The following is a 26492-nucleotide window of genomic DNA, read 5'->3' on the forward strand; positions in this document are numbered from 1 at the left end:
CACATGCGAAGGGGCAGGGATGTGCACAGACCTTTCACTGGGCAGGTGCTCAAAATCAGGGGGCAGGTGCTCAAAATTAATATCTCGTAATTAATATCTCAAAATGTATAACATATAAACTGCCTCTGTAGCGAAAATTCTAAGTAAGCTAGTTACAGTGCCTTTTATAATACATGATTGACAATGGGAAAAGAGGGTAGCCTATCAGCTGATAATTGATGTTGATGACTGATGTAAAGCCAGCTCGATAATTTATTTATCTTCACTGCTCTTTAATAATAACTTCATAATATAGCCTAATATTCATAATCTTCCAACTCTTGATATATGGCTGGCTGACTCGTCGCATGTGTAGATATTTTAACACTGTACATGGTGGTTAACTACGGAGGGAATTATTTTTAAATATTTTATATTAATTTTTCTTTCGTCAATAGCTATTGAACCAAGCGTGCCTAACTATTAAAATTATGTATTGGAGAAAAATCAACTGTTTTTTGTTGTTGTAATGTCTATATATACAACCATTCAAAAGTTTGGGGTCACTTAGAAATGTCCTTGTTTTTGAAAGAAAAGCTCATTTTTCGTCCATTAAAATAATATCAAATTGATCCGAAATACAGTGTAGACATTGTTAATGTTGTAATTACTATTGTAGTTGTAAACAGCAAACTTTTAATGGAATATCTACATAGGAGTACAGAGGCCCATTATCAGCAACCATCAATCCTGTGTTCCAATGGCACATTGTGTTAGGCAATCTAAGTTTATCATTTTAAAAGGCTAATGAAGTGTGAAGAGGCAACTCCGGGATGCTGGCCTTCTAGGCAGAGTTGCAAAGAAAAAGCCATATCTCAGACTGGCCAAGAAAAAGAAAAGATTAAGATGGGCAAAAGAACACAGACACTGGCTAGAAGGCCAGCATCCCAGAGTCGCCTCTTCACTGCTGACGTTGAGACTGGTGTTTTGCAGGTACTATTTAATGAAGCTGCCAGTTGAAGACTTGTGAGGCGTCTGTTTCTCAAACTAGACACACTAATGTACTTGTCCTCTTGCTCAGTTGTGCACCGGGGCCTCCCACTCCTCTTTCTATTCTGGGTAGAGCCAGTCCGCTCATGTGCAAGAAAGTTTTTCTGAAATTAACCACTTAATTGCGGCAAAGTTGGTGGACAGCTCGTTTTCTGACCGCAGAATTTCAGTGTGCTACCAAGTTATGGCCTGTGGGCAACAAGGAGAAGATGAAACCGGAGATATCCACTTTCTACCCGCATCTTGAGCTGCACATTGGGAAGATGGAACTTTCTTTATTGAAATCACTCTACAAGAACAACCTGCAGGAGGCCTTGTCTGAGACAACCTGTAGGAGGCCTTGTCTCAAAATAATCATCACCACTCCGATGACAACTGCTGAGTCAGAGAGACATTTTTCCAGCCTTAAAGATAAAAACCTTCACAAGCATCACCATGGGCCAGAAAAGGTTGAATGCATTGGCCATGCTGTCAATCCAGCATGACGTCATTCAGAGAATGCCAGACTTTCATGACAAAATAATTGAGAAGTTTGCCAACAAGAAGGATCGCCGTGCCACCTTCCTGTTCAAGTCAGCACAACAACGGTATGTCTAAAAATATGTCTTGTATGTTGCTGTATAAGTTATATAATATGCCAGGGAGATATGTATACTGTAGCTAAGAAAGTTATACTAAGTTTAGGTTGTGTAGTAAGCTGTTATTAGCCTATGGTCCCTCTCTGCCTCAGAACTTAGCCTAGTGTTCTGACCTGGTGGTGCACATGTTGCCTATAGCCTGTTTTAGAGAAATATTGTAAGAGCTTTCATTGTCTGTTTATGTACCCCTGTTATTTAGCCTACTAACTTGGTGTACAGGGAGAATACTGTAAGAACGTCCCATGTTCTGAATTCTGTCATTGTCCATTTCTAAAGTGCTGAACAGATAGGCATATAGGCTACGTCCGTCAGCTCGCTCAGGTCTGAATCGAAATCACAGCTTGCTTCTTATACGCTCATCGTTCCCTTCTTATGCCATAGTTTTTAAATTACTTAAATACAGTACCAGTCAAAATTTGGACACAACTACTCAGGTTTTTCTTTATTTTTACTATTTTCTACATTGTAGAATAATATTGAAGACATTAAAAGTATGAAATAACATATTTGGAATCATGTAGTAACCAAAAAAGTGTTAAATATTTGAGATTCTTCAAAGTAGCCACCCTTTGCCTGATGACAGCTTTGCACACTCTTGGCATTCTCTCAACCAGCTTCATGAGGTAGTCACCTGGAATGCATTTCAATTAACCGGTGTGCCTTGTTAAAAGTTAATTTGTGGAATTTATTTCCTTCTAAATGTGTTTGAGCAGTTGGGTTGTGACAAGGTTGGGATGGTATAATAGCCCAAGTCCATATTTACGCAAGAACAGTGAAAATAAGCAAAGAGATACGACAGTCCATCATTACTTTAAGACATGAAGGTCAGTCAATGCAGAAGATTTCAAGAACCTTGAACGTTTCTTCAAGTGCAGTCACAAAACCTTCAAGTGCTATGATGAAACGGGCTCTCATGAGACCTGCTACAGGAAAGGAAGACCCAAAGATACCTCTGCTGCAGAGGATGAGTTCATTAGAGTTAACTGCACCTCAGATTTCAGCCCAAATAAATGCTTCACAGAGTTCAAGTAACAGACACATCTCAACACTAACTATTCAGAGGAGACTGCGTGAATCAGGCCTTCATGGTCAAATTGCTGCAAAGAAACTATTACTAAAGGACACCATAAGAAGAAGAGACTTGCTTGGGCCGAGAACACAAGCAATGGACATTAGACCGGTGGAAATCTGTCCTTAGGTCTGATGAGTCCAAATTTGAGATTTTTGGTTTCAACTGCTGTGTCTTTGTGATACGCAGAGTAGGTGAACTACATGTGTAGCTCCCACCGTGAAGCATGGAGGAGGAGGTGTGATGGTGTGGGGGTGCTTTGCTAGTGACACTAAGTGATCTATTTAGAATTCAACGCACACTTAACCAGCATGGCTACCACAGCATTCTGCAGCGATAATCCATCCCATCTGGTTTGTGCTAGTGGGAGTATCATTTGTTTCTCAACAGGACAATGACCCAACACACCGCCAGGCTGTGTAAGGGCTATTTGACCAAGAAGGAGAGTGATGGAGTGCTGTATCAGATGACCTGGCCTCCACAATCACCCAACCTTAACCGAATTGAGATGGTTTGGGATGAGTTGGACCGCAGAGTGAAGAAAAAGCAGCCAACAAGCACTCAGCATATGTGGGAACTCCTTCAAGACTGCTGGAAAAGCATTCCTCGGGAAGCTGGTTGAGAGAAGAGTGTGCAAAGCTGTCATCAAGGCAAAGGGTGGCTACTTTGAATATTCTAAAATATTAAATATCTTTTGATTTGTTGAAAAAAAACGGGTTACTAGATGATAATATATGTGTTATTTCATAGTTTGATGTCTTCATTATTATTCTACAATGTAGAAAATAGTAAAAAATAAAGAAAAACCCTTGAATAGTTGAACCCTTGAGTAGTTGTCCAACTTTTGACTGGTACTGTAGGTCTCTCTCATTAGCATCTTATACATAATTTTAGGCAATGTTATAATTATCTCATGTGCTTTTCTCCACAAGGAGGGGATACTATATAATGGTGTTGGGTCTATAACCCTGTTTACCAGTGACAATCTCTTCCCATTCAAATATTTTTGATCAACAATAACCTCAGTAATAGACCCATGTAATTCCAGTTCATATTGAGAGGGTCGCTTTGTTTGAGCAATGCACTGTCTGTGTGTTAGTATATTGTCTATAAAAGTGGATCATTGTGATTGATTTTCCTTCCTTTTTAGACCACAAAATAAAGTACTTCAAATGGTAGGCTAACCACCCTGTCTGTGAAGACTAAAATTAAAGTACTCAACATGTTGCTTGAATTTATCTGAACCAACATCTATCTGAATTTCTGTTACTTTCCATTTTGAAAGTGCTGAACGAATAGGCTGAGTCACTGTGCGGGGGTACAGGTTAGGAGGTAATTTGTGCTTACAGGAGAGAGAGAGGGACCAGGCACCGTGTTATGCGGTGGAGCGCACAGTCTCCCCAGTGTGTACATTCCAGCTCCTCCTATCGGCAGGGCTAGAGTGGGCATCGAGCCAGCTGCCATGAAGTCGGCTTTACGCATCTGGTCTCCAGTGCGTCTGCTCGGGCCGGCGTACATAGCACCAGCCTTACGCATGGTGTCCCCAGTTCGCCAGCACAGCCCAGTGCAGGCTATTCCACTTCGCCGCACTGGCCTGGCTACCGGGAGCATTCAACCATGTAAGGTTGGGCAGGCTCAGTGCTCAAGAGCTCCAGTGCGCCTGCACGGTCCGGTCTATCCAGTGCCACCTCCATGCACCAGCTCTCCGGTGGCAGCCCCCCGCACCAGGCTGTCTCTCCGTCTTCTGCCTACAGGTGCTCCCGCCTGTCCAGAGCTGCCAGAGCCTTCCTCCTGTCCTGAGCTGCTAGAGTCTCCCGTCTGTCCTGAGCTGCGAGAGTCTCCCGTCTGTCCTGAGCTGTCAGAGTCGCCAGTCTGTCCTGAGCTGTCAGAGCCGCCAGTCTGTCCTGAGCCGCTAGAGTCTCCCGTCTGTCCTGAGCCGTCAGTCAGCCAGGAGCCGTCAGCCAGGAGCCGCCAGAGCCGTCAGTCAGGAGCCGCCAGAGCCGTCAGTCAGCCAGGACCAGCCAGAGCCGTCAGTCAGCCAGGACCAGCCAGAGCCGCCAGTCAGCCAGGACCAGCCAGAGCCGCCAGTCAGCCAGGACCAGCCAGAGCCGCCAGTCAGCCAGGACCAGCCAGAGCCGCCAGTCAGCCAGGACCAGCCAGAGCCGCCAGTCAGCCAGGACCAGCCAGAGCCGCCAGTCAGCCAGGACCAGCCAGAGCCGTCAGTCAGCCAGGACCAGCCAGAGCCGTCAGTCAGCCAGGACCAGCCAGAGCCGTCAGTCAGCCAGGACCAGCCAGAGCCGTCAGTCAGCCAGGACCAGCCAGAGCCGTCAGTCAGCCAGGACCAGCCAGAGCCGTCAGTCAGCCAGGACCAGCCAGAGCCGTCAGTCAGCCAGGACCAGCCAGAGCCGTCAGTCAGCCAGGACCAGCCAGAGCCGTCAGTCAGCCAGGACCAGCCAGAGCCGTCAGTCAGCCAGGACCAGCCAGAGCCGTCAGTCAGCCAGGACCAGCCAGAGCCGTCAGTCAGCCAGGACCAGCCAGAGCCGTCAGTCAGCCAGGACCAGCCAGAGCCGTCAGTCAGCCAGGACCGCCAGAGCCGCCAGTCAGCCAGGACCAGCCAGAGCCGCCAGTCAGCCAGGACCAGCCAGAGCCGTCAGTCAGCCAGGACCAGCCAGAGCCGCCAGTCAGCCAGGACCAGCCAGAGCCGCCAGTCAGCCAGGACCAGCCAGAGCCGTCAGTCAGCCAGGACCAGCCAGAGCCGCCAGTCAGCCAGGACCAGCCAGAGCCGCCAGTCAGCCAGGACCAGCCAGAGCCGTCAGTCAGCCAGGACCAGCCAGAGCCGTCAGTCAGCCAGGACCAGCCAGAGCCGTCAGTCAGCCAGGACCAGCCAGAGCCGTCAGTCAGCCAGGACCAGCCAGAGCCGTCAGTCAGCCAGGACCAGCCAGAGCCGTCAGTCAGCCAGGACCAGCCAGAGCCGTCAGTCAGCCAGGACCAGCCAGAGCCGTCAGTCAGCCAGGACCAGCCAGAGCCGTCAGTCAGCCAGGACCAGCCAGAGCCGTCAGTCAGCCAGGACCAGCCAGAGCCGTCAGTCAGCCAGGACCGCCAGAGCCGCCAGTCAGCCCGGACCAGCCAGAGCCGCCAGTCAGCCAGGACCAGCCAGAGCCGCCAGTCAGCCAGGACCAGCCAGAGCCGTCAGTCAGCCAGGACCAGCCAGAGCCGTCAGTCAGCCAGGACCAGCCAGAGCCGTCAGTCAGCCAGGACCAGCCAGAGCCGTCAGTCAGCCAGGACCAGCCAGAGCCGTCAGTCAGCCAGGACCAGCCAGAGCCGTCAGTCAGCCAGGACCAGCCAGAGCCGTCAGTCAGCCAGGACCAGCCAGAGCCGTCAGTCAGCCAGGACCAGCCAGAGCCGTCAGTCAGCCAGGACCAGCCAGAGCCGTCAGTCAGCCAGGACCAGCCAGCCAGTCAGCCAGGACCAGCCAGAGCCGTCAGTCAGCCAGGACCAGCCAGAGCCGTCAGTCAGCCAGGACCAGCCAGAGCCGTCAGTCAGCCAGGACCAGCCAGAGCCGCCAGTCAGCCAGGACCAGCCAGAGCCGCCAGTCAGCCAGGACCAGCCAGAGCCGTCAGTCAGCCAGGACCAGCCAGAGCCGCCAGTCAGCCAGGACCAGCCAGAGCCGCCAGTCAGCCAGGACCAGCCAGAGCCGTCAGTCAGCCAGGACCAGCCAGAGCCGTCAGTCAGCCAGGACCAGCCAGAGCCGTCAGTCAGCCAGGACCAGCCAGAGCCGTCAGTCAGCCAGGACCAGCCAGAGCCGTCAGTCAGCCAGGACCAGCCAGAGCCGTCAGTCAGCCAGGACCAGCCAGAGCCGTCAGTCAGCCAGGACCAGCCAGAGCCGTCAGTCAGCCAGGACCAGCCAGAGCCGTCAGTCAGCCAGGACCAGCCAGAGCCGTCAGTCAGCCAGGACCGCCAGAGCCGCCAGTCAGCCCGGACCAGCCAGAGCCGCCAGTCAGCCAGGACCAGCCAGAGCCGTCAGTCAGCCAGGACCAGCCAGAGCCGTCAGCCAGGACCAGCCAGAGCCGCCAGTCAGCCAGGACCAGCCAGAGCCGTCAGTCAGCCAGGACCAGCCAGAGCCGTCAGTCAGCCAGGACCAGCCAGAGCCGTCAGTCAGCCAGGACCAGCCAGAGCCGTCAGTCAGCCAGGACCAGCCAGAGCCGTCAGTCAGCCAGGACCAGCCAGAGCCGTCAGTCAGCCAGGACCAGCCAGAGCCGTCAGTCAGCCAGGACCAGCCAGAGCCGTCAGTCAGCCAGGACCTGCCAGAGCCGTCAGTCAGCCAGGACCTGCCAGAGCCGTCAGTCAGCCAGGACCTGCCAGAGCCATCTGCCAGAGCCGTCAGTCAGCCAGGACCTGCCAGAGCCATCAGTCAGCCAGCCAGGACCAGCCAGAGCCGTCAGTCAGCCAGGACCAGCCAGAGCCGTCAGCCAGCCAGGACCTGCCAGAGCCGTCAGCCAGCCAGGACCTGCCAGAGCCGTCAGCCAGCCAGGACCTGCCAGAGCCGTCAGCCAGCCAGGACCTGCCAGAGCCGTCAGCCAGCCAGGACCTGCCAGAGCCGTCAGCCAGCCAGGAGCTGACAGAGCCGTCAGCCAGCCAGGAGCTGACAGAGCCACCTGTCACGTCGGCGAACTCTTTAAGTCTCCTGTCCATTCGAGACCCGTGGCGTGGGTCCCCAGTCCAAGGTCGGCGGCGAGGGTCGCCACTCTAAAGAGGCCACAGAGACGGGCTAAGAGGCGCACTAAAACTATGGTGAAGTGGAGTCCACGTCCCGCGCCAGAGCCGCCACCGCGGACAGACGCCCACTCAGGCCCTCGCCCATAGGTTCAGGTTTTGCGGCCGGAGTCCGCACCTTTGGGGGAGGGGGGGTACTGCCACGTTCTGACCTTTATTTCCTTTGTTTTGTCTTTATTTAGTATGGTCAGGGCGTGAGTTGGGGTGGGCAGTCTGTTTGTTTTTCTATGTTGGTTTTTGTGTTCAGCCTAGTATGGTTCTCAATCAGAGGCAGGTGTCGTTAGTTGTCTCTGATTGAGAATCATACTTTGGTAGCCTGGGTTTCACTGTTGGTTTGTGGGTGTTTGTTTCCGTGAGAGTGTTTGTCACCACACGGTTCTGTTTTGGTTTTGGTTTTGATCACATCGTTTATTGTTTTGTATTTTAGTGTTCAGTTCGTTTTTAATAAATCGTCATGAACACTTACCATGAGGCATCTTGGTCCGATCCTTACTCCTCTTCGGACGAAGAGGAACTCTGCCGTTACAGAAACACACAAACTTCACGATGTCACAACGAGTCTGGGGCAGTGGCTTCAGAACAATAACGACAACTGTATACAAAAAAATAACAAATTATACCACCACCCAAAAGGGCACTTGGCGAGTGGGAGGACAAAGGGGCAGGTGCTCGGGCACAGGTAGACCCCAATCTGTGCTCATACCTGCGAAGGGGGAGGGTCGCGTTTCATTGAGCTTTAGTGGTATATTGCATGGGGTTTAGCTGAGGATATTGTTTTCAACCGTCAAGTATTATAATTAGCTCATGTGCTTTTCTCCACAAGCAGGGGATGCTATATAATGTTGTTGGGTCTGTAACCCTTTTTGCCAGTGACAGTCTCTTCCCATTCAAAATATATGAAATAACTGAATACGATGATTACAAAAAAACATAGAATGACAAAGCAGGTAAACGTCATCCTAAATATATACCATCAACTTAGTGAATACCATTTGTGTTTAATATGTGGGTTTCAGCATGAAATATTCTTAGTATTTTTTTATTACAAACTTTTATTTATTTAAACTATGTCAATATGCATTTGCTGTCAATGTTTTTGCGTCAAACTGGTGGCAGTCCTGAAAAAAGTTTCAGAGTGAAAATAATGCCATTGTTGACTAGATGCTTTTTTAATTTGATTAATTAGGCCATTTTCTCTTGAACCATATAGTCTATCTACTAGAAACTCAATGAAGATATGGGCACAGATATAATAAATGAATACTATATAGGAATACATCATATAAATTACCATATAAATTACCAAAATTATGATAGATTGCCAAAGATGTTCTGTTAATTACAAAAAATTACTGAACATTCCAGTAACTTTGGTAAATTACCGGTAGCTTTGCAACCCTAACCTAGACCCATACATGCAACAGTATCTTTTGTGCTTTTGACAATGATTTTACATGAGGCCTAATTCACATGATATGCCTAAATACTTATAACCACTAGCCTAATAAATAATCACAATTTTATTTTGATTATTTGTTTAACCTAAATCATGTTATTTCAAGTTATCCCTTTGGAGTGCAATATCACATTGTTAAAAAAGATCCCTAAATTGGGCATGCAATTGACAGCATCTAAGACCTAGGGGACTGTTCCCAATTTTTTTTGCCCATGACCACAACCATGTGAAGAAAAATATGTAATTAACAGCCAATGTTAACTTTTTTATTTGGAGCTATGGCAGTCTAATTAAAAACATTCTAACAGTACTGATGCGAGTTACAAAATAATGACGTGAGTTACAAATATATATAACATTTTTTTCTTCAGGATTTTGGAAATTCCTCCTGCGGTGAACTCTAGCTTGGGAACTGCTGGCCTTGGGTGTCTTGGGGTAAAACGCCTCCTGCCTGTAATTCTCACAGAAACCACATTCTGTCACACTTTACCTGGCTGCCACTACTCTTTCTCAACTAAAAATGTAATCTGTCTCATTTCAACATTTTTAAGTCAACAAAACAATTTTGAGTTAAATGTATCTAATATTTTGTCATTTAGAAAAAGTTATATATAAAATCTACTGAAGTTAGATCTAAGCTTTTTTATTTGTAACCCCCTGTAAAGACTGGATTTAATTTATTATGTGTGGCAATACTCATGTCCGCTTTCTGGAAATGACCGCGTCCACGTACGGAGTGGCACCAAGTGCACTGCTCAAAAAAATAAAGGGAACACTTAAACAACACAATGTAACTCCAAGTCAATCACACTTCTGTGAAATCAAACTGTCCACTTAGGAAGCAACACTGATTGACAATAAATTTCACATGCTGTTGTGCAAATGGAATAGACAACAGGTGGAAATTATAGGCAATTAGCAAGACACCCCCGATAAAGGAGTGGTTCTGCAGGTGGTGACAACAGACCACTTCTCAGTTCCTATGCTTCCTGGCTGATGTTTTGGTCACTTTTGAATGCTGGCGGTGCTTTCACTCTAGTGGTAGCATGAGACGGAGTCTACAACCCATACAAGTGGCTCAGGTAGTGCAGCTCATCCAGGATGACACATCAATGCGAGCTGTGGCAAGAAGGTTTGCTGTGTCTGTCAGCGTAGTGTCCAGAACATGGAGGCGCTACCAGGAGACAGGCCAAGTACATCAGGAGACATGGAGGAGGCCGTAGGAGGGCAACAACCCAGCAGCAGGACCGCTACCTCCGCCTTTGTGCAAGGAGGAGCAGGAGGAGCACTGCCAGAGCCCTGCAAAATGACCTCCAGCAGGCCACAAATGTGCATGTATCTGCTCAAACGGTCAGAAACAGACTCCATGAGGGTGGTATGAGGGCCCGGCGTCCACAGGTGGGGGTTGTGCTTACAGCCCAACACCGTGCAGGACGTTTGGCATTTGCCAGAGAACACCAAGATTGGCAAATTCGCCAATGGCGCCCTATGCTCTTCACAGATGAAAGCAGGTTCACACTGAGCACATGTGACAGACATGACAGAGTCTGGAGATGCCGTGGAGAACGTTCTGCTGCCTGCAACATCCTCCAGCATGACCGGTTTGGCGGTGGGTCAGTCATGGTGTGGGGTTGCATTTCTTTGGGGGGCCGCAGAGTCTGGCCCTGGGTTCCTCCTAATGCAAGACAATGCTAGACCTCATGTGGCTGGAGTGTGTCAGCAGTTCCTGCAAGAGGAAGGCATTGATGCTATGGACTGGCCCGCCCGTTCCCCAGACCTGAATCCAATTGAGCACATCTGGGACATCATGTCTCGCTCCATCCACCAACAGACTGTCCAGGAGTTGGCGGATGCTTTAGTCCAGGTCTGGCAGGAGATCCCTCAGGAGACCATCCGCCACCTCATCAGGAGCATGCCCAGGTGTTGTAGGGAGGTCATATACTAGGCTACTCTGCCATTGTAGGGGCGGCAGGGTAGCCTAGCGGTTAGAGCGTTGGACTAGTAACCGGAAGGTTGCAAGTTCAAACCCCCGAGCTGACAAGGTACAAATCTGTCGTTCTGCCCCTGAACAGGCAGTTAACCCACTGTTCCTAGGCCATCATTGAATATAAGAATTTATTCTTAACTGACTTGCCTAGTTAAATAAAGGTAAAATAAATAAAATACAGGCATGTGGAGGCCACACACGACTAAGCCTCATTTTGACTTGTTTTAAGGACATTACATCAAAGTTGGATCAGCCTGTAGTGCGGTTTTCCACTTTAATTTTGAGTGTGACTCCAAATCCAGACCTCCATGGGTTGATAAATTTGATTTCCATTGATAATTTTTGTGTGATTTTGTTGTCAGCACATTCAACTATGTAAAGAAAAAAGTATTTAATAAGAATATTTCATTCTTTCAGATCTAGGATGTGTTATTTTAGTGTTCCCTTTATTTTTTTGAGCAGTGTATATTGGCCGGGTACACGCAGATTGGACTGAGGTGATCTTGAGGAACAACGACAGCGTTCGCTATTGAGAGTGAGACACCAAAGTGTATTGTTCGATTAGCTTTTCGTTGAATAGTCAGGGACAGTATGAGTTTAGCCAGGTCCTTTTCACTCGCTATTCTCTTTTAATTTTGTGGTTCACCGAGTCGTCATCATCCTCGAGGGACAGACAAACAAACTGCTGGCTAGCCAAGCTAGTCGGTACAGCTAGATAAGCTACCTAGCCTACCAGGAGCATCCTACCACTACATCATCACCTGCTGCCTACAGTTCTTCTTCAAGTTACCTCTTGGCACCGATGGAGTTCTCCAGTTGTTTCTTCCACCTAATCCCATGGAATCCTTGGCCCTCTCGTAGACGGATGCTGGCTACCTACGCTCCCTCTGTCCGGTTCTCCTCTCTTCACTGGATAGACGGCAACGTTAGTGTTTAACCCCACCGTGTCCAAGGACAAGTACCAAACTTTTTTTATATTATTTTCGGGAGAGCCCTAAGGTTTTTATTGTTTGTAAAACTTTAGTATCGGCTGGCTTTTAGGTATAAACACTTTCTATACAAATGTATGTTGGCACCCCTTCAAATTAATGGCTTCAGCTATTTCAGCCACACCCGTTGCTGACAGGTGTATAAAATTGAGCACACAGCCATGCTATCAACATTGGCAGTAGAATGGCCCATACTGAAGAGCTTAGTAACTTTCAAAGTGGTATCGTCATAGGATACCACCTTTCCAACAAGTCAGTTCGTCAATGTTCTGCCCTGCTAGAGCTGCCCCAGTCAATTGTAAGTGTTGTTATTGTGAAGTGGAAACATGTAGGAGCAACAATAGCTCAGCGGCAAAGTGATAGGCCACACAAGTTCACAGAACGGGAACGCCGAGTGCTGAAGTGTGTAAAAATCATCTGTTCTCGGTTGCAACACTCACTACTGAGTTCCCAACTGCCTCTGGAAGCAACGTTAGCACACTAACTGTTCGTCTGGAGCTTCATGAAATGGGTTTCAAAGTCCAAGAAGCCGCACATAAGCCTAAGATCACCATAAGCAATGCCAAGCGTTGGCTGGAGTAGTGTAAAGCTCTCTACCATTGGACTCAGGAGCAGTGGAAACGCATTCTCTGGAGTGATTAATCACGCTTCACCATCTAGCAGTCTGACGGAAGAATCTGGGTTTGGCGGATACCAGGAGAATGCTACGTGCCACAATGCATAGTGCCAACTGTAAGGTTTGGTGGAGGAGGAATAATGGTCTGGGGCTGTTTTTCATAGTTCGGGATAGGCCCCTTACTTCAAGTAAAGGGAATCATAATGCTACTGCATACAATTACATTCTAGACAATTCTGTTCTTCCAACTTTGTGGCAACTGCCCTTTCCTGTTTCTGCATGACAATGCACCCGGGCACAAAGCAAGTCTATACAGCAATGGTTTGTCGAGATCGGTATGGTAGAACTTGACTAGCCTGCACAGAGCCCTGACCTCAACCCCATCAAACACCTTTGAGATTAACTGGAACGCAGACTGCAAGCAAGGCCTAATCGCCCAATATTAGTGCCCGATCTCACTAATGCTCTTCTGGCTGTATGGACACAAGTCCCCGGAGCAATGTTCCATCATCTAGTGGAAAGCCTTCCCAGAAGAGTGAAGGCTGTTTTGGCAGCAAAGGGGGAACCAACTCCATATTATTGCCCCTGATTTTGGAATGAGATGTTCGACGAGCAGGTGCCCACATCATTTTGGTCTTGTAGTGTATAACGTTATTGTACCAGTTTCAAACTAGCTTCAGCTTTCCAGGGTTCTAGGTTGGGAAAGCACCCCCTGAAAGATCGGAATATTAAGAAAATGTATAACAGTTTTTTATTTTAAATGTTCACTGGGAGTTTTTAATAGTCCTGTATTAGTGGACAGACTGCAGCACTGGCAAAACAAAATTCCTGTGGACAAAACATTACCCCCCCTCGCCCCGCCCCCGGCAACAAAGAAAGTTGCAGCACACCAACCCCCAAACTACTTCCCGCAGTTATGCACCTGTCTACAAGGTTTGATCCATATTTTATATATGGTTGTACAGTCGTGGCCAAAAGTTGAGAATGACACAAATATAAATGTTCACAAAGTCTGCTGCCTCAGTTTGTATGATGGCAATTTGCACATACTCCAGAATGATATGAAGAGTGATCAGATTAATTGCAAAGTCCGTCTTTGCCATGCAAATGAACAGAATCCCCCAAAAACATTTCCACTGCATTTCAGCCCTGCCACAAAAGGACATTGTGTCAGTGAATCTCTCGTTAACACAGCTGTGAGTGTTGACGAGGACAAGGCTGGAGATCACTCTGTCATGCTGATTGAGTTTGAATAACAGACTGGAACCTTCAAAAGGAGGGTGGTGCTTGGAATCATTGTTCTTCCTCTGTCAACCATGGTTACCTGCAAGGAAACACGTGCCGTCATCATTGCTTTGCACAAAAAGGGCTTCATAGGCAAGGATATTGCTGCCAGTAAGATTGCACCTAAATCAACCATTTATCGGATCATCAAGAACTTCAAGGAGAGCAGATCAATTATTGTGAAGAAGGCTTCAGGGCGCCCAAGAAAGTCCAGCAAGCGCCAGGACCATCTCCTAAAGTTGATTCAGCTGCGGGATCGGGGCACCGCCATTACAGAGCTTGCTCAGGAATGGCAGCAGGCAGGTGTGAGTGCATCTGCATGCACAGTGAGGCGAAGACTTTTGGAGGATGGCCTGGTGTCAAGAAGGGCAGCAAAGAAGCCACTTATCTCCAGGAAAAACATCAGGGACAGACTGATATTCTGCAAAAGGTACAGGGATTGGACTGCTGAGGACTGGGGTCAAGTCATTTTCTCTGATGAATCCCCTTTCCAATTGTTTGGGGCATCCGGAAAAAAGCTTGTCCGGAGAAGACAAGGTGAACGCTACCATCAGTCCTGTGTCATGCCAACAGTAAAGCATCCTGAGACCATTCATGTGTGGGGTTGCTTCTCAGCCAAGGGAGTGGGCTCACTCACAATTTTGCCTGAAAACACAGCCATGAATAAAGAATGGTACCAACACATCCTCCGAGAGCAACTTCTCCCAACCATCCAGGAACAGTTTGGTGACGAACAATGCCTTTTCCTACATGATGGAGCACCTTGCCATAAGGCAAAAGTGATAACTTAGTGGCTCGGGGAAAAAAACATCGATATTTTGGGTCCATGGCCAGGAAACTCCCCAGACCTTAACCCCATTGAGAACATGTGGTCAATCCTCAAGAGGCAGGTGGACAAACAAAACCCCACAAATTCTGACAAACTCCAAGCATTGATTATGCAAGAATGGGCTTCAATCAGTCAGGATGTGGCCCAGAAGTTAATTGACAGCATGCCAGGGCGGATTGCAGAGGTCTTGAAAAAGAAGGGTCAACACTTCAAATATTGACTCTTTGCATCAACTTCATGTAATTGTCAATAAAAGCCTTTGACACTTATGAAATGCTTGTAATTTTATTTCAGTATTCCATAGTAACATCTGACCAAATCTAAAGACACTGAAGCAGCAAACTTTGTGGAAATTAATGTGTCATTCTCAAAACGTTTAGCCACGACTGTACAATTGAATAAGACAAATAAATAATCAACGGTATTGCAAATCATTTGCACATTTTTAAATTGTAATATTTTTCCTGTTAACAATTAATCTCAGGGTTTAATTAGGTCCAGGATTATTATATTGTCCTCGTGTCCTTTGTGATAATTGCTATGTCCTTAAATGTACCTTTTCATTTTAATCTATTTTTTAACCATTATCTTTTGTTTTAATGAATTCCACTAACCTGGAGGAAAAAGGTAATTGTATTCCATTGTGTGGGTGTATCATAGTATTGTAATGACCCTGGGGGGTCATTACAGTATGTATTATAGGTTCTTAATAAGCTAGTAATAACCTATGAATCAAATCACATTTTATTTGTCACATACACATGGTTAGCAGATGTTAGTGCGAGTGTAGCGAAATGCTTGTGCTTCTAGTTCCGACAATGCAGTAATAATCAACAAGTAATCTAGCTAACAATTCCAAAACTACTACCTTATAGACACAAGTGTAAGGGGATAAAGAATATGTACATGAAGATATATGAATGAGTGATGGTACAGAGCGGCATAGGCAAGATACAGTAGATGGTATTGAGTGCAGTATATACATATGAGATGAGTGTGTAAACAAAGTGGCATAGTTAAAGTGGCTAGTGATACATGTATTACATAAGGATGCAGTAGATGATATAGAGTACAGTATATACGTATACATATGAGATGAATAATGTAGGGTATGTAAACATATTAGGTAGCATTGTTTAAAGTGGCTAGTGATATATTTTACATTTCCCATCAATTCCCATTATTAAAGTGGCTGGAGTTGAGTCAGTGTGTTGGCAGCAGCCACTCAATGTTAGTGGTGGCAGTTTAACAGTCTGATGGCCTTGAGATAGAAGCTGTTTTTCAGTCTCTCGGTCCCAGCTTTGATGCACCTGTACTGACCTCGCCTTCTGGATGATAGCGGGGTGAACAGGCAGTGGCTCGGGTGGTTGTTGTCCTTGATGATCTTTATGGCCTTCCTGTGACATCGGGTGGTGTAGGTGTCCTGGAGGGCAGGTAGTTTGCCCCCGGTGATGCGTTGTGCAGACCTCACTACCCTCTGGAGAGCCTTATGGTTGTGGGCGGAGCAGTTGCCGTACCAGGCGGTGATACAGCCCGACAGGATGCTCTCGATTGAGATTCTACTTTGTCTCTATACTGACGCTTAGCTTGTTTGATTGCCTTGCGGAGGGAATAGTTACACTGTTTGTATTCGGTCATGTTTCCAGTCACCTTGCCCTGATTAAAAGCAGTGGTTCGCGCTTTCAGTTTCACGCGAATGCTGCCATCAATCCACGGTTTCTGGTTTGGGAATGTTTTAATCGTTGCTATGGGAACGACATCTTCAACGCATGTTCTAATGAACTCGCACACCGAATCAGCGTATTCGTCAATGTTGTCGTCTGACGCAATACGGAACATATCCCAGTCCACGTGATGGAAGCAGTCTTGGAGTGTGGAATCAGATTGGTCGGACCAACGTTGAACAGACCTCAGCGCAGGAGCTTCTTGTTTTAGTTTCTGTCTGTAGGCAGGGATCAACAAAATGGAGTCGTGGTCTGCTTTTCCGAAAGGAGGGAGGGGCAGGGCCTTATATGCGTCGCGTAAGTTGGAATAGCAATGATCCAAGGTTTTTCCAGCCCTGGTTGAGCAATCGAAGTTAAGTGTTTGTGGTTATTAGGTGGAGGCACCGCATTGTTCTATACACGGTACACATATATTCTTATGGTATATTTTACCCCTGTATCATCCATGGGCATACTGCCTCATGGTAATACACATACAGTGTCCTGTAGGCCTACATGCTACCATATACACCCCCGTTGTCGACTATTGCCTCACCTATATACAGTATAGGCCCCACCTGATATAAGACCCGGGTTCTCTCTCTATCAGTACTAGCCTAGTTAGTCATAAAAAAGCTGCCTGAATAAAGAGGGTCACATATACAAAACATTAAGAACACCTGCACTTTCCATGACAGACTGACCGGGGGAATCCAGTTGGAAGCTGGCCAGATTGGGAATTTAGCCAGGACACTGGGTTTAACACCCCAACTCAGGGTCAGGACAACCATTTAATGTCCCATTCAAAAGACGGCACCCTGCACAGGGCAATGTCCCCAATCACTGCCCTGGGGTATTGGGATGTTTTTTTGGGGACCAGAGGAAAGAGTGCCTCCTACTGGCCCTCCAACACCATTTCCAGCATCAGGTCTCCCAGTCAGGAACCGACCAGGACCAACCCTGCTTAGCTTCAGTGACATTAGTAATCGATCAAAATTATACTTCAAGGAAAATGTTTTTTATATATACTGAACAAAGATATAAATGCAAAACGCAACAATTTCAAAGATTTTGCTGAATTACAGTTCATAAGGAAATCAGTCATTTTAAATAAATAAATTAGGCCCGAATCTAGGGATTTCACATAACTGGGCAGGGGCACAGCCATGGGTGGGACTGGGAGGGAATGGGCCCACCCACTTGGGAGTCACGTCCCCCCACTGTAGAGCCAGGCCCAGCCAATCAGAATTTTTGTCCCCCCACAAAATGATTTTATTACAGACAGAAATACTCCTTGACAAAGGATAACATCCTCACTAACAGGAATGTAAACAAATTTGCTCACAATTTGAGAGAAATACGTTTTTTTTGTGCGTATGAAACATTTTTGGGATCTTTTATTTCAGCTCATGAAACATGGGACCAACATTTATATTTTTGTTCAGTGTATATACAGTACCAGTCGAAGTTTGGACACACCTACTCATTAAAGGGTTTTTCTTTATTTTCACTATTGAAGTCATTAAAAATATGAAATTACACATTTGGAATCATGTAGTAACCAAAAAAGTGTTAAATATTTGAGATTATTCAAAGTAGCCACCCTTTGCCTTGATGACAGCTTTGCACACTCTCTTAGCATTCTCTCAACCAGCTTCATGAGGTAGTCACCTGGAATGCATTTCAATTAACAGGTGTGCCTTGTTACAAGTTCATTTGTGGAATTTCTTTCCTTCTAAATGTGTTTGAGCCAATCAGTTGTGTTGTCACAAGGTAGGGGTGGTATACAGAAGATAGCCCTATTTGGTAAAAGACCAAGTCTATATTAGGGCAAGAACAGCTCAAATAAGCAAAGAGAAATGACAATCCATCATTACTTTAACACATGAAGGTCAGTCAATTCAGAACATTTCTATAACTTTGGCAGTTTCTTCAAGTGCAGTCGCAAAAACCATCAAGCTCTATGATGAAACAGGCTCTCATGAGGACCGCCTTAGGAAAGGAAGACGCAGTTACCTCTGCTGCAGATGATAAGTTAGAGTTAACTGCACCTCAGATTGCAGCCCAAATAAATCCTTCACAGAGTTCAAGTAACAGACACATCTCAACATCAACTGTTCAGAGGAGACTCTGAATCAGGCCTTCATGGTTGAATTGCTGAAAAAAAACGACTGCTAAAGGAAACCAATAAGAAGAGATTTACTTGGGCCAAGAAACACGAGCAATGGACATTAGACCGGTCTAATGAGTCTAAATTTGAGATTTTTGGATCCATCTGCTGTGTCTTTGTGAGACGCAGAGTAGGTGAATGGATGATCTCTGCATGTGTGGTTCCCACCGTGAAGCATGGAGGTGTGATGGTGTGAGGGTGCTTTGCTGGTGACACTGTTAGTGATTTATTTGGAATTCAAGGGACACTTAACCAGTATGGTTACCACAGCATTCTGCAGCAATACGTCATCCCATCTGGTGGGACTATCATTTGTTTTTCAACAGGACAATGACCCAACACACCGCCAGGCTGTGTAAGGGCTATTTGACCAAGAAGTAGAGTGATGGATCAGATGACATGGCCTCCACAATCACTTTCACCTTTTCTTTGGTGCGCCTGGACCATTCACAGTTGAGCTCGATCAGTTTCGCTCAACGCTGATTGACAAATTTTGTATACTTTTTGTCGTCAAGGGAGGCCAGATGCTCGCTGGCTTCCCTTGCCTTCAATGCTATGGGCAGCAACAATGTCATAGTGCTTTCTCCTGTGAGATGCATTCAGCCTCGTGACATGAAGGGAAATTATGAAACACAGAAACAAATATGTATTATTATTGCATTTTTTTCTTGGTCAATTTTGGGGGGAAGCCTTGGCATCCATGAATACACGTCACTGATAAATGCATTTTTCTATAGCGTTCAAAATTTTAAAAAATACAATGGTGGGAGATTGCCAAGATGGCGACATGGTGGCTTCAACACAGCACCCCCTATGTATTCTAGTGTATATATAAATCATTGAACATACCCATAAGTGGTCGTGTCTAATGTTTTCAAACGTTTTATGTAACATTATCACAAGTAACTTGATACCTACTGTGACAAAAGTGATTTGGGGTTGCTGAACGGGTTGGTTGATATAACAGTAATATTAACAGAATTCCACTTTTAACAAGCTTTGTATGATTCAGTGCAATATCACATTATTCAAAACATCAGAATGTGTATATAAAAAGGGGGTAATGCATGCCAACATACAGTATGTCAGACGCTTTACCATTGCAGCATTTGATGTACAGTCACACTCACTGTGGTTGTTTGAAGCGCGCTATTAGTTTACAGCTGACGATGCCTCACCGTGATTGGTTATTCCCCACAACTTGCAATAACGTCAATAAGCGTCATCACTGTATTTCCTTTGCGGTACATCAAACTGTCGTGATTACCAGCTGAGAAACTTTTATGAGTCGATTTCACTCCTAGCGAGGCAGTGTCTTACAGTTTTAATCAAACGTGTACAAATATTTTTTTCGGAACCGAGTCCACAAGCCACAGAACTCCGTGGCCTTTTGCAAAACAGTAAATGCTTCTTTTTTTTAATGTAGTTGCCTTCTCAAAACAAATTCATTAATCAAAACTATTATACTCAAAATTGCAAATACATTCATCAAAAGAACATGACTGCCTGCAAAAAGAGTAATGCAACCATACTTATCTCTCGGGTCCAAGCAAACAAATCCAAGTAGATCAATGCATATTCTTTGCTGTCACAAAATCATGATGATCAAAATTGAAAGTGCAACTATCCAAAGGTTCAGAATTATGGGCGAAAGCACATTGTGTGCAATATTCATTCACGGGTATAATCACAATCCAAATCCATGTAATCAATATAGGGTTTTTTCTCATAGTTTTGTAGACTTTACATTGGCATACAGAAACACAATCCACAGTAGAAGGAAAGGAAAGGTGAAAAAAAGGAACACAATTGATATGATTGTATAGGCCACAACCCACACCAATGCAAAGCTCTAAAATTAAAGTTCACAATGTTGGAGATGACTTAAGTAACCCAGCTACATTTTCTGCAATATATATATATTTTTTTAAAGCAAACACATTCAATTAGAGTCGCCATTGCCTAGATATTTCCCTGTATTGTACATGTTATGACACTGACGGAGTGATTTTAGAATTGTGCAGTAGTATTTACTGTTTGCCGAAAACAGTGAACACAATTGCACACATTTATCTTCTGATGAAAACAATGTGATAATATTCGGTTAACAAAACACTTAGCAGTGAATTTTGTATTCACTGATACACAGTTGTATCAGTTTAGCAAAGGGTGGTCTAAGATATGCAAGTCAGGTACAAAGCGAAGAAAATTATTATTAGAAGTTAACGTATTTAAACATTTAATCAATGCTGTTCTGCTATACGCGATTGAGAAACTAACATGCATGCACCATCCTAAAACCTACTCTGGGCTGGGAGTTTTTTGTTGTCTTGTAACAGATTTTAACCACTGACTGTCTATAAATAGGACGCAACAGAATACAATTTAGGCGCTAAAGTTGGAAATTGAGCTCACATCACGGACATTACTCACTTATAATAGGCAAATAACGTGGCCTATGCGAATAAGATACTTTGTATTCCATTGAATAAAACTGAAAGTGTAAGATGTAAATGGGAAATGTAGCCAACAATTTAGTAAACTACTATGTTCTGTAGGTTGACAAGACAAAAGGTGTCTGATATTGAAACGTTATATTCTATATAAATTCAAACAGCATGGATAACATGACCACCTGCATTACATTAAACATGCTCAAGCATTGTAAAATTTCCAGTCATGACAATTACAATTGCCTAGAATGAACGTAAGCTACGCAGCGACGAGAATCAACAGAGATGCGCACTAGTTGATCTACTGAACAGTTGATCAAAAATGGCTGATTTACATTAAATTATTTAAATGAAACAATCTGTGTACACAGGCACAATGCTAAAACAAATATATTGTGAATAACAGAGAAAAGTATAACGGTCAACTATGAAAAAGTATTTGCGTCCACCTGTCATTTACTTTAACCATTAATTCTTACCTCGTCGCCTACGGCACGTTTCGCCGTAATGCTGACATTGCTTCGAAACAATCAGAACAAGTCCCCAGTAAAACTGTCCTCTTCTTCCCAAACAGGTGGACTCACAGACGCACTTTCCCGTTTACTCACAATCCCCTACTGATGCTGGAATCCATGCGGGTGATCACACACCGCGTAAACTGCGCAACCGCGAAACAAACACGATCATTGGTCCTGCAACGAACCCGTCTCTTTATAGCAGAGAATATTACCGCGTTCACGTGCTAGTTGGAACTTGCATGTTTCTGAATTCCTTACTGGTTCTGATGGTACGCGTACCGCGTTCAACCAGTTAGCAAGTCGAACATAACCGAGTTTAGCTCCGACTAGCACGTGAATGCGGCATATATAGAAGGCCTATGAAAAAAAATAAAAAATGTTAGTACAAAAGTAGGCCTGTTTAAAGAAGCAAATTAAAGGGAAAGGGGATACCTGGTCAGTTGTACAACAATGCATTCAACTGAAACGTGTCTTCCGCATTTAACCCAACCCCTCTGAATCAAAGTATTAAGTTTAACATTTAGTAGGCTAGGCTACTTATAACAAATGAAGTACTAGAGAACTTACCTTTAATTTCAGAAGAAAAGACTTGCATTTAAGTATATACCTTTGTTCAGCCCTATTTAAAGTTAGGTCTACATGTTTATATCCTACTTAAATGGAATAATAGTCTACACATTTCTAGTTGCATTTGAGCCTATTAGGGCTATATAATACAGCAGTATGAAGATTGGTCCTCACTGCTGTTGTAGGTCTATTTGTAAATAGCAGACTGAGAGATGTCAAATGATGTGTAATCCAAATGCTTGGTTCTCAACAAGAATATCAAAGTTTTTCATTAAAGACGGATTCTTTATTTTATTTTCAAAAGTGCTTTGTAGTGTAGAATATGATCTACATTTCCACTACCAATGACTGACAATATGGACATTGGACACATGGTCCATTGTGGATATCACTTCCAAATTGTCCATTGTGGTCCTTTAGAAGGTTTTCTATTGGCTGGATTTGCTTGGCTTGACAAGGACAGTACTTCCTGTGACCAGGGTGGGGAAGAACTCCACCATGAACTTGTTCTTCAGTCTATGGAGGAAGTGGACATACCTCACCCCAGGCCCGTAGTCTGAGAACACATGGGACACCTACATAGACAGAAAATGACTTACTGCACAAATAAGTATATAAAATGATCAAACACAATCAGTCTTTCAAGCGAATATGTATAATACAAACTCATACAAAACATGTCTAGGCCCCACCTCTTTCCAGTTGTGGGAGTATTCACTAAGTTCCTCAGTAGGGCTCATGATGTATTTGGAGATGACCGTCTGTCCATCTGTTCCCAGCAACCTCACCCGCAGCTGGTAGATGGACTCGTGCAGTTGGCTCTCCTCATACCTACAGGGGTCAAAACAGTTCCTATGTTTTAAAAACCAAAATATGAATACAAGGAGGGTCAATCTAAACTAGTGTGTGTTGCATAATGTTGTGGTTCTGGATAGAGGTAGTGAAACTCTACACTGATTGCAACATTATTGGAAACCGCTGGTATTGCAATTGCCTATTGCTATCTGACTTCAAGCGATTGAGTCCCAGGTTGTGATGTTGACATAGACACATCATAATGTAGCATGAGTCATGAATGCATGCTTAGGCTGTCAGGTTGAAACCCACCAGTCTTTGATGACGATGTCAGGTTGGAAACCATCCAACAGCTCGTCCCATACTCCCTCAGCCTTTAGGTCCACTCTTTGCTCCAAGGTAAACCAGCTGAGAACACAGAAACACAGCACCAGTCAGAGATAGCTCTGTATCTAGCTACCACCGTCTCTGATAAAACTTGAAGCATTTGGTCTGGTTTACCAGCCACACCCAGATTAAGACTACTCTTGGACAAAAAGCACTTTCAATGAAGAATCTCCAATGAGAATGTTTTAAATTCAGGGAAGGCTTATAGAGAAATGTCACAATTTTTAACATCTCCAGCACCGCCCCAACTTGTATGAAATTGCACATTTCTATGTTTTGTAGTAAAAAACAGAGGAAGATAAGTGTTTCCAATTACATAATCAGTGTACATAGTGTTATTCTAACTAATTATGAGTAGGCATTGCCTACTAATTGCTTGATGATGTCATTGAAACCCATATCTTCCTCTATATTTTTCACTACAAAACATACAAACACACCATTTCACATGTTGATGTTATGGTGGTGCTGGAGATGATGAATATGAAGTAGAACATTTGAGACATATTCCATTAATCTGGGTCCAGGAAATGTGCCTTTAGAGGGAGTGGTTATACGACTAGCTTGATTGATAGTGAGGCCTGTGACAAGGTAAAGAGGGGTAGCTCATTTGCACAAAGGTGACAGTTGGTTGTTGCTCATGTCACCTGTAGTTAGGCAGGTAACAGATGGTGACCCCTGGTGGTACGCCGCTGGCATCATAACCAAGGTCCTCTCTGCTGGTGGTCCAGCCAGTATAGTCACCTATAGATTGAAAGATATGAATCATGAAAGGAATTTCACTTAATGTTAAAAATCAATTATGGTCTTATAAATGGAAATAAGTCAACATTTTCTTCTTGTATACTGTAACTATGTACCCTCTGGTTCAGAGCGAGGAGGTCCTTCTGGAGGAAACTCTGTCAGTTCACGCTCTGGAGGAGGGGAGTCCTGACTCACACCTGGGTGGAGAAAGAGGAAGACAAGAGTCAATATAACAAAGGACTTTAACCTACAGCAGTGGTATTCAAAGTCGGGGTCGTGAGTCAACAACATTTACACATTGGTGCGGCAGGGTAGCCTAGTGGTTAGAGAGTTGGACTAGTAACCGGAAGGTTGCAAGTTCAAACCCCAAGCTGACAAGGTACAAATCTGTCGTTCTGCCCCTGAACAGGCAGTTAACCCACTGTTCCTAGGCTGTCATTGAAAATAAGAATTTGTTCTTAACTGACTTGCCTAGTTAAATAAAAGGTAAAATTAAAAATAAATAAAAAAACAGATATTTCTAAAAATGTAACAAAAGATTAAGAGTACATATTATTGTATGGGCCAATATACAAACATTTGATAAATACTTTTAAAAACTACATTTCCCTAGTAAATGTATTTATTGGTTTCTTTTCATTTGGTTAAATTTAAGGTTATTTGTTGATGTAAAAATCGACAATTCACCGATTTGAAAATAGTGTCATTAGATTTGGAGCGTTCGCGAGCAATTATTGCAGAAAAAAATGGGGTCCGGGCTGAAGAAGTTTGAATAACACTGACCTACCCTCTAGTAGTCCAAACCGGTCTTAAATAAAGGCAAACCAACGATTGATGTTCAAACAATACACTATTTTCTCTACGTCGTAGTGTTCCTGCATTTGTACCATTTAGTTGTTCAAAACCCTTGCCCTTTAAGATAACCCTTGCCTCCTACATATCTAACATAGACTAAGGTACTATGCCAGATCAAGCTTTACTATTTACTATAATTTTTATTCCAGTGAAACCTAACGACAGCTGCAGTAAACATACACCACTTTCAATACAATTCGACATATTGTGACGTAGGTACCGTGAGGCGCAGGATTCCTCAACAAATTTCGACCGAACGGCTTCGCTTCGTAGACGAACTTCCAATCCACTCCATCGGGCATCGAAATGCCTTTGATATTCCACTCTGTCTCGCATCTGTTTTTCCATTCATTGGTCGCCATTGTGTGATGTGTTCGTATCCAGCGTACAGTGGAACAGGAAGTGTAAAGTCGAAAGCTGCATTTGATAATAGTAGTTTATGCCCCACCCTTAACCTACCTGGAAACTCGAAGATTTGTCGCGCAGAAATGAGCGTTTGAATAAGGAAAGTTTGCTCTCGCGACCTCTACAAGCCACAATTGGCCCGGGTTTGGCCGGCGTAGGCCGTCATTGTAAATAAAGAATGTGTTCTTAACTGACATGCCTGGTTAAATAAAAAATGGGTCCATTTGGCGATAGGAATGTGAGACATATCCACAGTAAAGTGCAATCAGGCTACAACTGTTTAAAGCCCTGATAGTGCGTTCAGATTTACGGTAAAGTATATTAAACATGTATTTTATTCAATATTATGTCTTTGAGAGGTCAATTGAGGAAACTTTTTCAAATCAAACGCTCATTTCTGAGCGACAGAATTCAATTGCAATTCAACTTCGGGTTTCTAGGCAAGCTCCACCCCTGGAGAAGATTTGATAGATGCCCAAGTAATGCTGCATTCATAACCAATTGGGAAAGTGGTATTTACCACATAGTACTGGGAAAAATCCACAAGAACTCCCATCCAACTCGTAATTGGGCTATTAGTGGGAAACTCATCTATTATCCCTGTCTCAGACTCACCCACATGCTGAACTATGACCACACCTGCTAAATAAATGACCTAAGGAAATTACCTTGATAACAGCTTTTTCACTAATAACAAAATATTATTTATAAGAAGCAATCTATAAATATATATTGTTTAACACTAAAATGTGTTTACAAGCATGATAGCTGTAATATACCTTTTGTCTATGGCTGATGCAGCTTGTTGGCCATTATCCAATTAGCATTTCTCAACTAGTTAAAAGCATGTGAATGCATCCAACTGGTGACTTCACAACACCTTCCCACTTGGTTATGAACGCAGCAGAACTACTTCTGAGTAATATATAAAGGATATTCATTCTTCATTTAGTTTACATTCATTTGGTCAACTTGAAGCATCAACCCATTTCCTTATTAGAAAACACTAATAACATTGGGGAAAATAGAGATTGAATAGGGCATATCTGTCCAATAACTAAGGAGTAGCCTAGGCTATTATTCACAATTTTATTTAACTTTTATTTAACTAGGCAAGTCAGTTAAGAACAAATTCGTATTTACAATGACGGCCTACCAAAAGGCAAAAGACCTCCTGTGGGGACAGGGGCTGGGATTAAAAAATAAAAAATGTGCGACTACACTT

At 44.4% G+C, this 26492-nt stretch overlaps 2 protein-coding genes across 4 annotated transcripts in view; both read right to left on the reverse strand.

The window, feature by feature from the left end:
- The window catches only part of slc8a2a (solute carrier family 8 member 2a), a 71286-nt gene extending 49088 nt beyond the window's left edge, over positions 1-22198 (reverse strand). For all 3 annotated transcript variants that reach the window (XM_024393720.2, XM_024393723.2, XM_024393721.2), the window contains exon 1: positions 21476-22198. The gene's annotated coding sequence lies outside the window, so the exon portion shown is untranslated. The remainder of the gene's footprint in view (positions 1-21475) is intronic.
- A 147-nt stretch (positions 22199-22345) lies between these two features.
- nccrp1 (P1, F-box associated domain containing) lies at positions 22346-25285 on the reverse strand. The gene is made up of 6 exons (XM_024393724.2): positions 25083-25285; positions 24124-24204; positions 23911-24007; positions 23189-23284; positions 22774-22912; positions 22346-22656 (listed from the first exon to the last, which is right to left on the reverse strand). Exons 1-6 carry the CDS (start codon positions 25222-25224, stop codon positions 22510-22512), a joined length of 702 nt encoding a protein of 233 aa, XP_024249492.1. The 5' UTR covers positions 25225-25285; the 3' UTR covers positions 22346-22509.
- Between the last annotated feature and the right edge of the window lie 1207 nt (positions 25286-26492).

This window comes from Oncorhynchus tshawytscha, linkage group LG30 (assembly GCF_018296145.1).
Source record: "Oncorhynchus tshawytscha isolate Ot180627B linkage group LG30, Otsh_v2.0, whole genome shotgun sequence".
Lineage (NCBI taxonomy): Eukaryota > Metazoa > Chordata > Actinopteri > Salmoniformes > Salmonidae > Oncorhynchus > Oncorhynchus tshawytscha.